At 34.1% G+C, this 18,469-nt stretch overlaps 2 protein-coding genes across 4 annotated transcripts in view; both read right to left on the bottom strand.

Moving 5' to 3' along the window:
• Positions 1–18,469, bottom strand: part of LOC147846486 (uncharacterized) — a 480,702-nt gene that overhangs the window by 176,797 nt on the left and 285,436 nt on the right. The gene's annotated exons all lie outside the window — the stretch shown is intronic.
• The window catches only part of ephb1 (EPH receptor B1), a 561,737-nt gene that overhangs the window by 283,383 nt on the left and 259,885 nt on the right, over positions 1–18,469 (bottom strand). For all 3 annotated transcript variants that reach the window (XM_087241322.1, XM_087241321.1, XM_087241320.1), the window contains one exon: positions 18,458–18,469. This exon is cut by the window's right edge and continues 53 nt beyond it. In XM_087241322.1, the coding sequence (XP_087097448.1) occupies positions 18,458–18,469 (12 nt within the window). The remainder of the gene's footprint in view (positions 1–18,457) is intronic.

Genomic DNA, 18,469 nt, shown 5'->3' with positions numbered 1-18,469 from the left:
CATAAAAGATGGAGGCAGGGGGTGGTTTAGCACTTAATGCATTGTGTTAATGACCATGAGTTACAGAGAGCCAGTTCTGCCCCCCAAAAACCCAGTGCCTACCGCTGTTAGGACTCCAACATGACGGCTCCCATAAACAATCATTCATCATATCAGTCTCCAGCCGAGAAAGAGAAAGAGACAGGACCGTCCAAATAGGACCAACGGGAGATATTTGTGCCGTTTATGAGGTAAAAGATAGCAAATAATACAAAAAAAAGGTCAAAATACTTCACATTTGGATCCGTAATACAATCTACAGTACAGTACATGGATAAATAAAAACAATAAACGGATTATTTAAATGATTTTGCCCCACTACTTCTGAAGCAGGGTTGCATGATACTGGGGAAATATCTGATGTAGCTATTTCTCACAATATAGCAAATTTTCTAAATGCTATATACAATACTGTGTAAAAGTCTTAAGCTCTACACCAGCATTGTTGGACTGAGGCTTTGGCACAATATATAATCAACAAGTCCCTTTATTAAAAACAACCATGATTTGAACTGTTTTGTTCTAATTGTCTTAACATTTTCTGAAATGATGTGCTATGTAACATGAGACTTCTTTTAGCACCTTCCAGAGTTCTTCTTTAGGTTTGGAGTGTCATATCTTTCTTTTTCTGTCTAGGTGATCTCATACTGCCTCTATAATTTTCAGGTCTGGACCCTGTGGAGGCCATTTCATGACTGTCTCCATTTCATCAGCTGTTTTCTTTCTCTAAATAGGATTTCACCTGCAATTAAAGGATCATTATCATGCTGAAAATGAAAACTCATATAATACAGAAGTCCTTTCTACAAGGAATGAACAAGGAATGTTCCGATGAACATTCACAAACTGTGTCGCAAACTTGCGCGGTTGCAACTTCTCATCTAGAGCTGTAGTTAGTTTTAGGTTGTGTTCTATTCCCGTTAAGTCTTCTATGCCCTATTTCTTTCAAACGTTCCAACATTCACTTTGAATAATGGTTTAATCTTCAGTTTGACAATTGTAATCTCCAAAGCTTGTGAAAAAAATAGGATACATAAATTGGTTTAAATTTTTAGTAGCCTATTAAAATGCATTTGTACTGTGTATGGCATAAAAGCTGCTACATTTCTGCAAGGGTTTGAGTGTCAAAGTTGTAAAAGTAGACTTTTCAAATAAATAATAATAATAATAAAATAGCTATAGCTAAATATTAATAATGATGATAATAATAATAGTTTCTGAATGTAAATGTAATTATGGCAACCAATAAATACAAGTAGTTTTACATTATTTATAGGGTATTGAGATTATCCCATGCTTTAGCTATTGCAAATGGTTTTGTTTAAGAATAGACTACTGAACATTCTCTATAATGTTTTGTAAAAGAAAAATAGGCCTGATTTGAGCTGTTAACATTAATATGGCAAACAAATGCATGTTTTTACCGAAACCAATTTTTTTTTAAATGTGTGTATGAATGTGTGATATTGTTAAACAATATCATTTGTTCAAAACATTAATTCAATTTCTATTTGGATTAGTCTCTTTATTAATCCGGGGTCGCCACAGAGAAATGAACCGCCAACTTATCCAGCATATGTTTTACGCAGCGGATGCCCTTCCAGCTGCAACCCATCTCTGGGAAACATTTGTACAAAACAAACAAACAAAAATAATATTTTAATGCAGATTTTCTCTAAAAAGTTGTTACTTTACACCGTTTAGAGCGCCATTACAGATGTTTTACATCAGAATCAAAATCAGAAAGAGCTTTATTGCCAGGTATGTTCGCACAAACGAGGAATTTGTTTTCGTGACAGAGCTTCTACAGTGCAACAGAATTACAGAGACAGGACAAAATACAGATAATAAATATATAAAAAAGCATAATAACTAGTAATACATAATACATAATAACTAGTTTAAATTACAGAGCAACTATAATTTTGGGAAACACTTGTCACTAAATCATTAATTTCCCAAACGATGGATTATTCTAAGGTAGTGAAGCCATGAGTCACTCTGTTGTTTGAAAAACACAACCCCTAGAGGCTTTGAAAAGAGCTTCTCACGTCTCCAAATGTCAAATTTTTAAATAAGAAAAAGACTCACAAAAGCTTCTCATATCACAGCAAATTCCATTTTTCTTTGTGATTTGTAGTGCTAGATTTTTAGAAAGTGACAATTTTGTTCTCTTTGACTCAATGTACAGTTGCAATTACATCTATTAAACCCCCTTTGAAATTGTTTTATCTTTTTTAAATATTTCCCAAATTATGTTTAACAGCAAGGAAATTTTCACAGTATGTCTGATAATATATATATATATATATATATATATATATATATATATATTTTTTTTATTCTAGAGAAAGTTTTATTTATTTTATTTCGGCTAGAATAAAAGCAGTTTTTATTTTTTTTTTACAATTTTAAGGTCAAAATTATTAGCCCCTTTAAGCAATATTTTTGTGATAGTCTACAAAACATCAATATACAATAACTTTTCTAATTACCCTTTCCTGCCTAGTTAACCTAATCAACCTAGTTAAGCCTTTAAATGTCACTTTAAGCTGTATAGAAGTGTCTTGAAAAATATCTGGTAAAATATTTTGTACTCTCATCATGGCAAAGATAAAATTAATCAGTTATTAGAAATGTGTTATTAAAACTATTATGTTTAGAAATGTGTTGAAAAATTTTCTCCTCGTTAAACAGAAATTGTAGAAAAAAAATACCCAGGGGGTGGGGGTAATTCAGGGAGTATAATAATTCTGATTGCAACTGTATGAACCACTGCATTATTCACAAATTCTTTATGCAATATTCCAGTTATGTGCACAAATTAATTTAGCATCCTTGGATGGAAACATAGCTATTGATAAAACGAGCAGCTACTCCATATTTTACATTTATGTACATGCAGAAAGAAGACGTTTTGATCTTCTATTGGTCTCATGCAATCCCATGATTAGATTTTGCGGGTGAGAACTCACCAAGCTTAAACTCTGGAATGCAATGACATGCAAAACTTGTTGCATGTGCTTGTGTACTATATTCATTTAATGGGGCAAAAAAATAAATGTGAGTGCAGCTATAGAGACCCTGTGTGCTCCTTAGCAAACCCAAGGTTTTTCGCTGTAATTAGAGCAACCAAATGTTCGGTATGAGAGACACAAACAAGCAAGCCACTGAGCCAAGGCCTTCTGTACTATAAGAACTCTCAAGGTAATAATAGCAGAACCTTCTGTTCTTTCGAAAACCTTCACACACAGTGGGCTGCAGAAGGATCTGCGGAATCTCAATGTCATTATTCACAAAAGAAAAAAAAAAAAAGTAGTACTCCATTACCATATTTATATCCCATCTGCAAATTTTCCAAAACATTAGCGCAGAAAAAAAGTGAGAGAGTGAACAGAATACCTGTTGGACCAAGACTATTTCTGCTGAAAGAGAATAGATGAGTATTATCAAAAGGCTTAGATTTACATAAAATATGTGATGTTTTTTTTTTTTTTTTATATATATAAAGATGGTGTATTCTGAAAATAGAAAGTCATTTTATGTTGGTGTGAACTACTTAAGTCAAAAAACAGAGAAAAGGACTTTCCAGGAGAGGCTGTTGATTAAAAACAACAACAGAATCTCCTTTAAAGACTTATAGTATACATAGACGGTACATCAATTGTATTTATGAACAAACGAAAGTGTTCATAAATACAATTAAGTGTGTCGTCCAATATGTGGAATAAGCCAAAAAAACGCAAAAGCCCAGTGCTAAACTTATCACAGTGTAAGAATTGAAATATTGCAAATATTCTGATATCTTTGACAATTCAAAACATGAGCTGAAAACAGAGACTGGTGACTTCACAACCCACCAGGGAGGAATGCGGGAAAAACCAGTTCCTGCTGCATTTGCATCTGAGATTGCTGAACTCAGCTTCATCCCCCAACTCACGCATATGGTCATTTCAATGTTTTAAATTAACCAAACTGACTTTAACCATCATGTTTGATATCATTTAAAATGTCTCAGTGCGATTGGTACAATGGTCTCATTCTCTCAGAAATAGACATAATCAGAACAATAAATATATAACTTCAGGCATCTATTGAACCACTGAGAGGGGTGTGCCACTAAGTGTGAATACCTTTTGTTCACACCCCCTTCCTTGAGGGAATTCTTGGATTACTTAAGGCAAGGTTTGAGAAAAACTCAGGGCGATTCTGCCTAACCAGATCAGCCCATAACATGGGGTCTGCCCCATGTTATGTATATTTCAAAGTCAGGTATGCATCTTTTCATCTTGGATTTATCTTTGATAATTTGATGTTTTGTATTGATCATTTATGAATTGACTGATTGAATTGGCATAATACATTTACCTGACTAATAAATTGATATGTTTTGAATGATTCAAACAGAGTTCGTGTTATTATCTTTAGTAGATTGTGGTAATTTCATAGCACCACAAGCCCCTGTTCAGGTTAGTAGCGGACTAGAACACGGTAGACGGAGCATTGCGGCACGCTACACGATGTCTCTAGAGCTCCGACTAACAAATTGGCATTTATTCATGTATACTTAGGCTGTAAAAGGATATCTAAGGGGATAGTCCTTCACCCGATAAACTTATAATACTATTTAGATAGTATAGTGATTATTCAAAGTTACTACTAGTTTAGGTACGACTGGTCTGCTTAATTCTATAGTAATGATCGTTATATGACTAAATAGCTCTGTCTGATTTAGGAGGTAGCAGACCTATGGGGACCGCATAAAAAATATCCTAATCTGAGTAAGTAGGGTTCTGCCTTTTTAGGATAGCGGTCAATCGCCCCTGTTTAGTGACCAAGACTGACATGCTTGTGCTTAAGAAATTGTATACTCGGCCGGTACAAGATTCAGGATGTTATAGAGATCCCAATGAACGAGAATAACATAAAATGATGAACTGAAGAGAATATTCAATCATAATCTAAAATAATGTGAAAGGAAACAAAATAACCTTCTCAATGTTTTATCATTGGAGTCAGATAAAACGAGGATAAACATATTAATATTCTAAACCATCTCATACTAAAATTGGAGTCAGATATGAGTTAAGTTTAATATAAATCAACATTGTGCACTGGAAAGACCGAACATGCAGTGAACCTTCATCCACCATTGGATACCGTCATTGGACCAACTGGCTGGACCCTACAACAGCTTTTCCAATTACACTCAAGTGTCCTGAGATTCATCCAGTTTGATTATGTATTAAACCAGGGGTAGGAAACCTATGGCTCGGGAGCCACATGTGGCTCCTTGACCAAAAATATGTGGCTCTCCAGCTGTCTCTCTTCAATAATGTTCTAAAGTTTAAAAAATTATAACCATCACTAGAAATCCTTTTCCTATTGAAAATAAAATTACAATTCCATGTATATTGTATTTTCTACAGCAAAACGGCAAAACTAAAATTTTGTCCTTTCTTCGTACATTGTAATGCGTCATATTTGTTTATTTTTGAGTTGTTCGTGAACATAAATAAAGGTTTTGATTATATATAAATGGTTTTGTTATATACACACACACACCCTAAATGGCTCCTTAAAAAAATGCATTAGATAAAAAAATATATATAAATCGGACATGGCTCTTTGCTGAATAACGGTTTGCAGACCTCCATATTAAACGCTGCTATAAATGCCACGTTTTAGTTGGAATCAAAACTATTATTCTAGTTTGTCTCTTTAAATGCAAATGAGCGGCTGTTCCCCGCCTCCTTTTCAAAAAAGGGCAGAGGATTTACAGCTCTCTAGTAACCAGTGGCAGATTTAGGCATGGGCAATATGGGTGGCGGCATGAGGAGACTAAAAAAAGTGCCCCAGTAAAAGCTTTAAGACAAGATTTACTTTATGCAAGTGTATAGACATTAGGGGTCATTCACGTTTGGCGTCTTTTGCACACGCAAGTTTGCTATTATTTATGTGCAACCGAAACATGAATATTGATACTTTGACTAAGCATGGCTATGAAGCAGAAAGGAGGAGTAATGAGTCAGGGAGGTAACTAAGACATTGTAATATTAATTTTCATCCATAATTAACAACTAATTTCTAATAACTGATTTATTTTATCTTTGCCATGATGACAGTAAATAATATTTGACTAGATATTGTTCAAGACACTTCTATACTATGGAGACAGATTAGACTCAATAATAATTCACGCAAAAGACACAATGTACACATGCGTAGCCAAATTCACGTGCATACTGGAGAGAAACAGTCTGCGCAAATGAAGCGCAGAGTTGGTGTCATTGACTACAGCTCTCATCTGATTGGCTGAAAGGTACGACTTGCCCTGACTCTGGCAGGAAAGACTCAATAATACACACACACGTATCTAGGGGGAGTCGTACGTGAAAGAGGATTTGCACATTCTCATTCAGGATGAACTCGCAAGTTTTAAACATTCAAATCTTTTTGTACACTCTTATAAATTTGCAAATCGTGTTTTGCATTTGTGAAACGTATTTTATGAAAATGTATTTTTATTTTGTGCACGTGAAAAATTTTTGTGAATATAAATAAATATTTTACGCACGTGAATTTGATTTTATGCACGTGAATTTGGCTACGCATGTGTACATTGTGTCTTTTGCGTCAATTTCTTTTGAGACCAATCTGATTCCATACTATACAGCTTAAAGTGACATTTAAAGGCTTAATTAGGTTAATTAGGTTAACTAGGTAGGGTTTTTTTTTTTTTTTTTTTTTGCTTGTTTGTTTGAGTAGAAAGGCAAACACAATACTTTAACAATACAATTAATCTAATATAACAGTTTAATTTTCCATCAGAAAAGCAGAACCAATATGAACATTTTGCATTTAGCTCTTGATTGAGACTAATATAATTTCCTTTTGCTGTTCAAGGTGCTGTTAGATCAGCAGTAATGTAGATTAGCTGCTCTTTGCTATTCTTGATCAGTTTGCATAGAGTACAAATGTGCCTTTGCAAATATACTTAGTTAGTATACAATACGTTTAGCACAAATCTGTAATGGAATCCAGCCTTAAATCTCTTCCTGTTTGAGTCACCAGTCCTTAAATTGCAAAGTGAACCAGGATATTTACCAGCACTCAGAAGTTTGGCTCTGTGTGACTAGACATCACAACACTAAGAGATCTCAGACTGCTTTATATATATATATAAAAAATATATATATAAAAAAAGAGGGTTTTAGGACAGGACACAAGGCACCTTAAATCACCCCCTGGAAAATGGCCTCGGCTGTGTAGCATGTACTTTATATGCAGCGCTTTTGCCAAATATAAAAGAGAACAAGACATTAAATATACAAGAAAGAAGGGCAGATATTCTCGTGTACATCCACTTAAGTGATCTAAAGGCAGAAAATGCAGAGAGAACATCTATTCTCACACACACCTCGATAGGGGAGCGAGCAAAAAAAAAAAAAAAAGCTTGCGTGCTGCCACTTGTCACTAAGTGTTAACTCAAAACTACCTACAAGCCCACTGCCGACAGACTTTACAAACACAAACTCGCATCCATATGGGTTCTTAAGTGACCCAAAGCACTTAACACAGAAAAAAATGGCTTTCAAACACATGCATCCCGTGTCCTGAAGTGTGCGAGGGATTGCACTTTGTGTAGTGCTAGTGTGGGCCATCACTCTTTAGAGAACAGTGCTCTTAATGCGCACGAAAAGAGACAGTGCCACATCCTCTCTCACTTTCCTCTTGATAATTGGGCCCAGAAGTATACTTAACCTTGAGTTCAACTTAAAGTTGCACACCAGTGTGCTCTAAAAACACACTAGATTAAAGTTACACTTATAAAACTGGTGCTTGCCATTTGCAAAAATTACATCACACGGCTTGGGTGTTCAGGGTTGTGCAAACGTAAATGATAGCAGTGCAACAATAAATAAACATGAAGTTTTGAATATCTGCATGCAATTTAAATTTCTCCATAATTTATGTATTATTATTATTTTTTAAGTTACCTTATTAAAATACAACTCGAGGGTGAGTAATTAATAGCATCATTTTAATATGTGGGTGACCTATCACATTAATATCGATTTATTGATTGAAATTCCGCTGAATTGAATTTAATCAATATCGTATACTATTCTGTTTGACAAAAGTCTTGTTGCCTATCCAAGTTTTAGGAGCTACAAATAATAACTTGACTTCTAGTTGATCATTTGGTATCAGAAGTGGCTTAAAGACTAAAGCCTCTAGATCAGGGGTTCTCAACTGGTTTGGCCATGGGACCCACATTTTTACATGGTCATCAAGTCGCGACTCAAATTTTTAGGAACTATAATACAATTTTAGGAATTATAATTAATTTGTATTTATTTGTTAACATACACAAGTAGTGACAGATAAATCATAAGAAAATCACCAAGACTTACAAATAAACAATATTTTATTGCTGTCAATTAACAAAATGTATCAAATTTTAGAAATATTACAAAGTAAAACAACAAATACTGTAAACGGTGGTTAGGGTAAGGAAAGGTTCAGTTACCATGAACTAAACTAAATTGTTAATAAAACACGTTGTCTCGTTTCTAAATGTCATTTTCATTTAGAAGGTTTCATGCTCTCTTGTGAGAGCACCTCGCTACTTATGACACACTGAGGCTTTAAGTCTTTTTTTGTTGTCAATATATGTAAATCCAAACTTTACATTTTCAGGTCGTACTTGCGCTTTGACATATTTGTTGCTATAAATAAATGAAATTTCACATGTCAAATGGTAGGGTTGCCGTGCAAGCATTTCAAAATAAAAGTCAAAATAAGTAAAAAATTAAACTTTTTTTTTTTTTTGGACCACACACACTGCGACCCACTGACAATGTTCCCGTGACCCACTTTTGGGTTGCGACCCACCAGTTGAGAAACACTGCTCTAGATTACACTTGTTTTACCAAAATAAAATATAATCACATCTTGATTTTTTTATTATTTAATTAGGAAAGTAAGGTCTAATATGTGAAGTTTGCCCAACTTTAAAATTATTTTGAGGTGTAGGGAAAGGGTCGTCAGTGAAGCTCCTATGGTTTTTATATTGTGTCCTCCACCATTCAGAGAGATATGTGGGTATTAGAGAGATCTCAGGTCTGGTGAAAGCAAATTGTGGCGCCTGACCACTTTTCTTATCCATGTTTCCTCTGTTGTTGTTGTTATTTCCTCCTCCATGTTTCCTCTGTTGTGTTGTTGATGTTGTTGTTGTTGTTGTTGTTGTTGTCCTCCTCTATGTTTCCTCTGTTGTGAGAAGTTCTTAGTGTTTTTTCCTTGTCTTGCCTTTCAATGTTTTACTGTATTGGATTACCCATGTTGTACTGTTTGCTCCTGTTGAACCTGCCTGTCTGACTATTCCTTTGCCTAAATAAAGCTGCATCTGGAACTTCACCTCCATGTTACCAACTTTACATTTACATTGGGAAAGTACAACTTTTTTTTTCTTGTAACTTATTTTAATTTGATGCAAAGATGATAGAACACAAAGTATAGCTTTATACATGTACATACACTTAAAATAAAAATCTAAATGTTTAAAACAAGGGTTCTGAATGCTGATGACCATCAAACGTGTCATAACTGTATTGTGAAAAGGCTCCATTGTATAAATTCATCGAAAAACATTTGCGAGACACCTTAACTTAAAGTAACAGGACAAAGAACCACGTCTCTTTAAAGTGGAAAAGCTAATATGAACACAGTTGAGAAAAGAAAAAGAGATGAAATATATCCTGACCTACGAAAGATTCTCTGCATGTCTGCAAGCTGTGTTTTTTTCTTCTTTTCTGTCTTTTCCTCCTGACAGATTTGATTATAAAAGAGAGAGTGGAAATCCCTGAGGAAATATGCGGCGTCTGTACAATATCTGCTCTTAGACATCAATAAACGTCTGGACTTCTCAAATGTGATTCTGCAACAGACAGCAGCAACATCCTCAGGCTCATTGGAGGACTGAAGAACAAGCTGCTTATTCATTGGTGAGACAGAAATCTACCAAATGCTGTATTATATTATATTATATTATATTATATTATATTATATTATATTATATTATATTATATTATATTATATTATATTATATTATATTATACTGCATACACATTAATATATTAAGCAAAGCAAAATAAGCAAAATAATCTTGTTTTTTATTCAAATTAATTAATTAAATTTAATTTTTTATTTTATTTTATTATTTTAGCTCCAACCCTAATCAAACACCCCTGAACAAGCTAATCAAGGTCTTACTAGGTATAATTGAAAAACCCAGGGAGGTGTGTTGAGGCAAGTTGGAGCTAAACTCTGCAGGGCAGTGGACCTCCAGGAACGAGATTGGTGACCCCTGGTATATACTATAATTATGAATGAATGATTATATAGGTATTGAACTAATCAAAAATGAAAGATATAACACTTTACAAATCTACATTTGGATTTCCACTATAAGCTTTTCTTTTGACATTTATATTAATTAAATGGTGTGGAAAAAATAGTATTTACACTTACACATAGTTTTAATTTTTGATATTTGTAAGAACTATTTCGAGCAAATCATCATTAAAGATTTTTGCTTTAAAAGGAAAAAAAATACACGTCAAGTTTTTAAAGTATATTATTATAGAAAAATATAGAATTTGTTGTTTGTTTATTTATTTATTTGATTGTTTGATATTTATTTATTTATTTGCTTGTTCATTTATTTATTTATTTATTTATTTATTTATTTATTTATTTATTTATTTGTTTGTTTGCTTGTTTGCTTGTTTGCTTGTTTATTCGTTTATTTATTTATCTATTTATTTATTTAATAAATATTTAACAAACACCAAATGACTATCCTTAAATACTCAGACAATAAGCACATTTTAAAATGTATTCCAACAGAAAATTACTTTTTTTTGTAATTTCTATAATAATATTTTACACACTATTAAAGCTTTTACTATGTGTAAAAGCAGCGTTAATGAACATAAGACCTATATGAAAGAGTAACTAATCACAAGCTTGTAAATATAGCATATAACGAAATATGCCTAGATGATTTAACTTGAAAATGATGCCAATTCAAACAAATGTAGAATTGAGAAACAGTCTATCTGAGCAAGTATGAATGGATGAGATTAAAAATAAGAGGGGGAAATGAAACCTGAATAAAGAGGAAATTGAGCAAAGAGCATCTGAAAAGATGCAGGCAGATGGACGAATGTGATTGAGCGTAGAGAAAACAGCAAAAGATAGTGACCATCCTTGTTAAGCTTGTCAGTGAGGGGAATGGCGGGCTAAAATGCATTCAGAGGAACAGAAGAGCAAAAAAGACAGGGTAGACCTCAATTAGGGCCTTTTTAATCTAACACACAATTTTTTTTTTTTTTAATAACAGCAGACCAGCCAGCTCAATTGGCACATACAGAAAAACCAATGAAGAGAATCACGAGGCTAAAAAACAAGTAAAAAATAAACAAACAAACAAACAAACAAACAAATAAATAAATAAATAAATTAATTAATTAATAAATTGATCAAAAGTAATATTTGTGACATTATAAATTATGCACTGTAAAAATTAAAAAGTTAGCTCTACTTAAAATTGTAAGGCAACTAGCTGCTGTTTTCTTATTTGAGTTGACTCAAATTTTAACCAATTTTTTTTTTGGATGGATGGATGGATGGATGGACGGACGGATGGGTGGATATAGGTAAGTAAAGATGGATGTAGGTATTAAATGATTGATGGATAGTTATATTTATAGAAGGATGGATAGGTGGAAATAGGTATAAAAGAATGCATTGATGGATGAATGCATAAAAGAATGGATGCTCGTATAAAAAGATGGCTGGATGGATATAGGTATTTATGAATGGATGGAAGAATATAGGTGTAGAATGATGGATGGATGTATATAGGTATAGAAGGATGGAAGGATGAAAGAATGGAAAGACGGAAGGATGAAAGGATGGAAGGACGAAAAGATGGAAAAACGGAACGGACAGACGGACAGATGGATGAATAGATGTTGGCATAAAAGGATGGATGGATATAGGTATAGAAGGATTGATTGATGGATGAATGAGTGGACATACTGTAGATATAGTAGGATGGATGAATGGATGGATGGATGGATACAGGTGCACATTTGGATGGATGGACGGATGGATGAAAATAGGAATATATGTATGGATGGATGGATGGATGGATGGATGGATGGATGGATGGATGGATGGATGGATGGATGGATGGATGGATGGACGGACAGATGTATATACGTATAGAAGGATGGATGGATGGATGGATGGATGGATGGATGGATGGATGGATAAAAGTGTAGATGAATATGTGTATAAAATAATGGATAGAAGTTATTGAATGATGGGTATAGCTTAGGAAGGAAGGAAGGAAGGAATGAATGAATGGGTGGATGAGCAGATGGATAAATATAGATGTATATGGATGGAAGGATAGATGAATGGACGTATATACATTTAGAAGGATTGATGGATGGATTGATGGATAAAGGTGTACATGAATATAGGTATAAAAGAATGGATGGAAGGAAAAATGTATAGAAGGATGGGTATAACTAAAATGATGGATGGATGGATGGATGGATGGATGGATAAACAAATGGATCTATATAGAAATATATGGATGGATGAATGTACATACATATAAAAAGATGGATGGATAAAGGTGTAGATAGATTTGGGTATAAAAGAATGGATGGAAGGATAAATGTACAGTATAGAAGGATGGGTTAGCTTTAGAAGGAATGAAGGAAGGAAGGAAGGAAGGTTGGATGGATGGGTGGATGGATGAATGGATATAAAAGAGATTGGATAAAGGTATAATTTATGAATGTGTGGATGAATATGCTATAGAAGGATGGAGAGATTGAAACGAATAGCAATTTTTAATATATTTGTTTCTTTAACATTTTCACATGTAACTGTCAGAAACATCCAGCCAATCAGTGCTTCTGCTTCGTATGAGGCCAAAGCCAAAGAAAAGACTCTGCCTTCTCAAGCCACGGGACAAGATTCAGATTGATATGGAGCGAATGTCCACTTTCCCTTCCAGATCAGCCACGATCAATACATTCACACATGCTAAAGTATGAGTGCTGTGACAGCAGAAAAAAAAATCAACACACACACAGATGGGATGATGAATTAAATATGTGCTGCTGGAGAAGCGTCTGACCTCTGACCTGTGAGTGAGGGACGGGTCACAGAGACAGAGGCCAACAATTGTCCACTGCGCGCGTTAGGCTTTCAGTAGGAGAGGCTACAATTGGGGATTTTGGGGGATTTCTTGAAGAGAAAGGGTTGGGGGGTGTGGGGGTAATGGATAGCTGGATGTATTATAAGAGAACAAATATGAGTGTGCAGCTGAGAGAATTCGTCAAATGCTCTGAATGAATGGTGAAATCAGTTAATAGTGCGTGTGAAGGACGAACATGGTTAAACCTTCACATGTGACCCCGAGGAGGGAGAATGTGGAAAGGAGAAATAAGGATATATGTAAGAAAGGGCAAGAGAAACAGAGGAGAAAAACACTCCATTCAGCAAAAAAACAAAACAATGGCTCATAATATATAGTCAAAAAAAGAAGAAGAAAAACTGAAAATAACTGTGATCCCAAGATTAGAAATGTAACTGTAGTTTCAAACAATAAAATGTGATTTTAGCAATTTAGCATCAGAATAAAATAAAAAAACATTATTAAAATAAAATAAAATAAAATAAAATAAAAAATAATAGATAAAGTTAAATAAAAAAACATTAACAAAAGAAAATAAATTATATAAAAAAATTTAATAAAAAAATAAAATGTATAAAATAAAATAATATTAAATACTTAAAAATAACAATAATAAATAGAATAGAATAAAAAAATAACTGATGAAATAAATATTAAAATAAAAATAAACCAATAAAATACAATTAAAAATGAAATAAAATAAGAAATAAAAATGTATAAAGAAATAAAATAAATTAAATTAAATAAACATTGCTAAAATAAAAACTACTAAATAGAATATAAAATTATTAAAACAAAACAAAAAATAATAATGTAAAAGGAACAAAGAAAATAAAAATCACTAAAATTACATTTAAAATAAAAATTTTAAAAAATTAAAAAAGAGAATAAAATAAAATACACATAATTTATAAAATAAAATAAATTATAAAAAATAAACATTCATAAATAAATTTAAAAAAAATTAAATAAAAAAATTAAATGTAAAAAATTGTTAAAATAAAAGCATAAAAATAAACATTAATACAATAAAAATGTATGAATAACATAACAATGATAAAACTACTAAATACAATAAAACAAAACAAAAAATAATAAAAATGAAATAAAATAATATAAGTAATACAATTTTCTTAAATGAAAAAAATTTATTTTAATTTAAATTTTAAAAATGTATAAAGAAATAAAAATAAAATAAAATAATAAAATAAACATTAAACATTTTATATAAAAAAAATAAAATAAAATAAAATAAATAATTTTTTTGAATGAAATGCGAAGAATGTTTATGAATGAAAAAGATGCTACAATAAAAGTGGTCCAGTTTAACACATGGTGTTTGTAATGCTTCACCTTAGGGTGTTTACCTCAGCAGAGCCGGTAATTAGAGGAGGAAAGTGTCTGTCTGTACGGGACATGATGAGCTAATGGATTTCCTCACACTACACCTCCTGTCCATCACTGTCAGATGCCTGTGTGTGTGCAGCTTCTGGTCACCATCTGTGTTCACTATTATTATTAATATTAAAGCACAGCTGGTCAAATGGATAAGGTCCTGCGAGTTTTTGCTAATATATCAAGTTACCTATTGTTATTATAGAAAATACATAATAAGTTAAATTATTAGCTTTAGATCTTATTTAAAATGTTTTGTTATCCTATTTTATTACAGTAATTGAAATATTTATATATTTCTTAATAAAAAGAACAACAATGACAAATCACATATCAAAACATGCTTGTTTGTGTGTTTGTTAAACATTATAGTGTGCTTGTTACATAACATAATACGTAACAAACACACAAACAAGCATTCAAACTGATTCAAACATTCTTGCATGCATAATTTAAAATGATAAATATAGATAAACTTAAACTTGGAAATACAGCTGTTGTAATTATAAATAATAAACTGCATCAAATATTTTAGTCCTCATAATAAAATACCCCCATGTCTTTCATTAGTGACTGTATGGTATTTTGCCAATGTTATGTATCTTTTTCAGAAAGAAATAATAAAAAATAAATGCTATTTGATTGAAGCTAGTGAGTTTTTGTTGTTTTGTTGTGAGCGTTTCTTTATGTTTTGGTTCTCTTTTCCCCGCTGTCTTTCCGACTGGTCTCATTAGGAGTGCAAAGGTGCGGTGAATCCGGTGTGTTTGCATATGTGCCTCCCACTTGTTAAGGGTCCAAAAATAATTGGATAATTGACTTCTAAGCTGTTCCATGGCTAAGTGTCTGTTATTCCCTCATTATCTCAATTACAATGAGCAGATAAAATGTTGTGTGTTTATTTCAAGTGTGCTACTTGCATTTGGGGTCAGTTACTGTCAACTCTCAAGCTGAGATTCAAAGAGCTGTCACTATCAGGGAAGCAAGCCATCATAAGGCTGAAAAAACAAAACAAACCCAAACCCACTAGAAAACTTGCTGGCGTGTTGGTGGAGTGCATTTAAATCGGGCTGGAAAATTGTTCGGTTAGTCTCCTGTTTACCAGAATGGTTTTGTTTCTTTTTGAGAACTTGTGTTGTATTTGCTCAGAGACACTGTCGAATTTAACGCTGAGTGGTGACTGTTAAACTATTGAGACCAATGTACATGTGATGTACATGACATGTGATGGAGGGTGCCGTTTGTTTTTTTAAATGTTCTCATGTTTTGTGTTTAGTGGGGAGGTAATTGAATGTTGTTTGATTTGTTTTCATTTTTGTGCATTAAGAGGATTTAAAGGGTGGCATGGTGGCACAGTGGGTTCGCATGGGTTTCCTCCGGGTGCTCTGGTTTCCTTCACAGTCCAAAGTTATGCGCTATAGATGAAATGGGTAAGCTAAATTGTTCGTAGTGTATGTGTGTATGTCCTGGTCCCCAGAATGGGGATTGAGTGCCTGGCACCGCGTCACGGACCTGACAAAGCGGAGGAGGCTTTTATACTTGACTTGTTCACCGTTGTTATGTTCTTTAAAATGACAGGGGCGGTCAAAAGAAACTGACCATAAAATCATCCCAACCCAGGCTCATTCTGAAAACGTATTACGTACATTGAAACGTATTTCGGATGTTTCTGGAGACCATAAATTATGTAGCCGGAGGTACAAATGACTACAAATTTTTTTAAGCGAACGCTACAGGGCGGTATGACGCAGTTCCTTTTAGCACTTACTGGCTGAGCGCTTACCTCAGACAAAAACAGAATCCAAAAAATAAAGTGAACAAGTTCATAACAGGGTGAAAATGTGGTAAAATCCGAAAACATGGTAAAAATCAGACGATGGCTTTTCTTTTTCTGGACGGCTTTTGTTAATTGTTGGTTGGGTTTAGGGAAGTAAGCTGGTGGGTGGATCAATCGGTAAAATTGACTGGGTTCAGGGAAGGAGAAGGGTGGGTTCGACAGCGGCCTCTGGTGGGTTCAGGTGAGAACATCGCAGGTGCAAATGGCGTGCACACAGCGGCCTCTCGCGGATTCGCAAAAACAAAAACTGGAACAACCTCATGATATTATATTATTTATTTATTTATTTATTTTAATTCACTCAAACTTTGATGCATCACTTGCTTTTTATATATATATATTTTTTTTTTTTATGGCAAGAATAAGGTCACTGGTTTGAGTCTCGTCTGGGTCAGTTGGCATTTTTGTGTGGAGTTTGCATGTTCTCATTGTGAAAATAAATTGGCCGTAGTGTATGAGTGTGTGTATGAATGCGAGTGTGTTTCCGAGTACTGGGTTGGATTGGAAGGTCATCGGCTTTGTTAAACATATGTCAGAATAGTTGGCGGTTCATTTTGCTGTGGTGGTTCATAACCTCTGAAATAGAGACTAAGCTGAAGGAAAATAAATGAATGAATGAATGAATGAATGCTTCTCAAATTGCAGAAATAAAATTGCAGAAATAAATAAAGACTAAATAACTAACTAAAGTTCCAACTTCCAGCTTTCCAGAGAAAGAGAAAAAGCTTGAGGTAACTAAACTGCAGCCGATGTTTTATATTATTCATTCATTCATTTTCTTGTTGGCTTAGTCCCTTTATTAATCCGGGGTCACCACAGCGGAATGAACTGCAAACTTATCCAGCACATTTTTACACAGCGGATTCTCTTCCAGCCGCAACCCATCTCTGGGAATCATTCACACACACACACACACACACACTACCGACAATTTAGCCTAGCCAAATCACCTGTACCGCATGTCTTTGGACTGTGGGGGAAACCGGAGCACCCGGAGGAAACCCACGCGAATGCAGGGAGAACATGCAAACTCCACACAGAAACGTCAACTGAGCCGAGGATCGAACCAGCGACCCAGCGATCTTCTTGCTGTGAGGCGACAGCACTACCTACTGCTCCACTGCCTCGCCCTGTTTTATATTATTGTGAAGTGAATTGATTCTAGACCAATAAGATGTCAGTGTGGGTGGAGCTACAGAACTCAAAATAAAATAAAGACACTGTGTTGTTGAGCTATTAGTTATTTTGACTCAATAACAGTAGAGGGCTACAATACATGCTACTGGCTTCTTTACTTTTCACAGAAACTTCAATAAAGTAAGCACACAAAACACACACACACACACACACACACACACATTTCATGCCATTGTTGAGAGTTCAATGAAGCTGGATGTTTGTGTGCAGGTCGAGCACTGTCATTACAGCAGCCGCTCTCTGAAGAACAACATTCAGACAGATTCAGAGAATTTCTCTTTTCTTCTGCTCTTTTTTTTTGCTTAAGTGGACTCATTATGTCATTAAGTCCTCCTGAAAGTGAACTGTGCAGTGTAATGTGTACAGAGATTGCCATGAGGGCTTTGCTTCGAGTCTTTCAGCAGGGTAAGAAATAGATAAATGTGTGTGTGTGTGTGTGTGTGTGTGTGTGTGTGTGTATTGAGACGTTGATGGCTTAATTTCATAGTTCAAACACAGCACCTGAAAACAAACAGATTTTTACGGTGTATTTCAGAGCTAATCTGAAAGCATTTATGGGCTCTTTCTCTAGTAAGCTGTCGCTGAAGGGTGAATAGGGGGAGGTTTCGGTTTAATGTGCTTTTCTAAAAATAAAAGACACACTGTAAGTGTTTTAAGGTAGCGTGGGGCGTTCTGGAGGTCAGTTGTGCACACACACACACACTCACCCCTGATGAAGG

This window comes from Danio rerio, chromosome 2 (genome assembly GCF_052040795.2).
Source record: "Danio rerio strain M-AB ecotype USA chromosome 2, GRCz13ab, whole genome shotgun sequence".
Classification (NCBI taxonomy): domain Eukaryota; kingdom Metazoa; phylum Chordata; class Actinopteri; order Cypriniformes; family Danionidae; genus Danio; species Danio rerio.
This window is presented reverse-complemented; position numbering and strand designations above follow the sequence as displayed.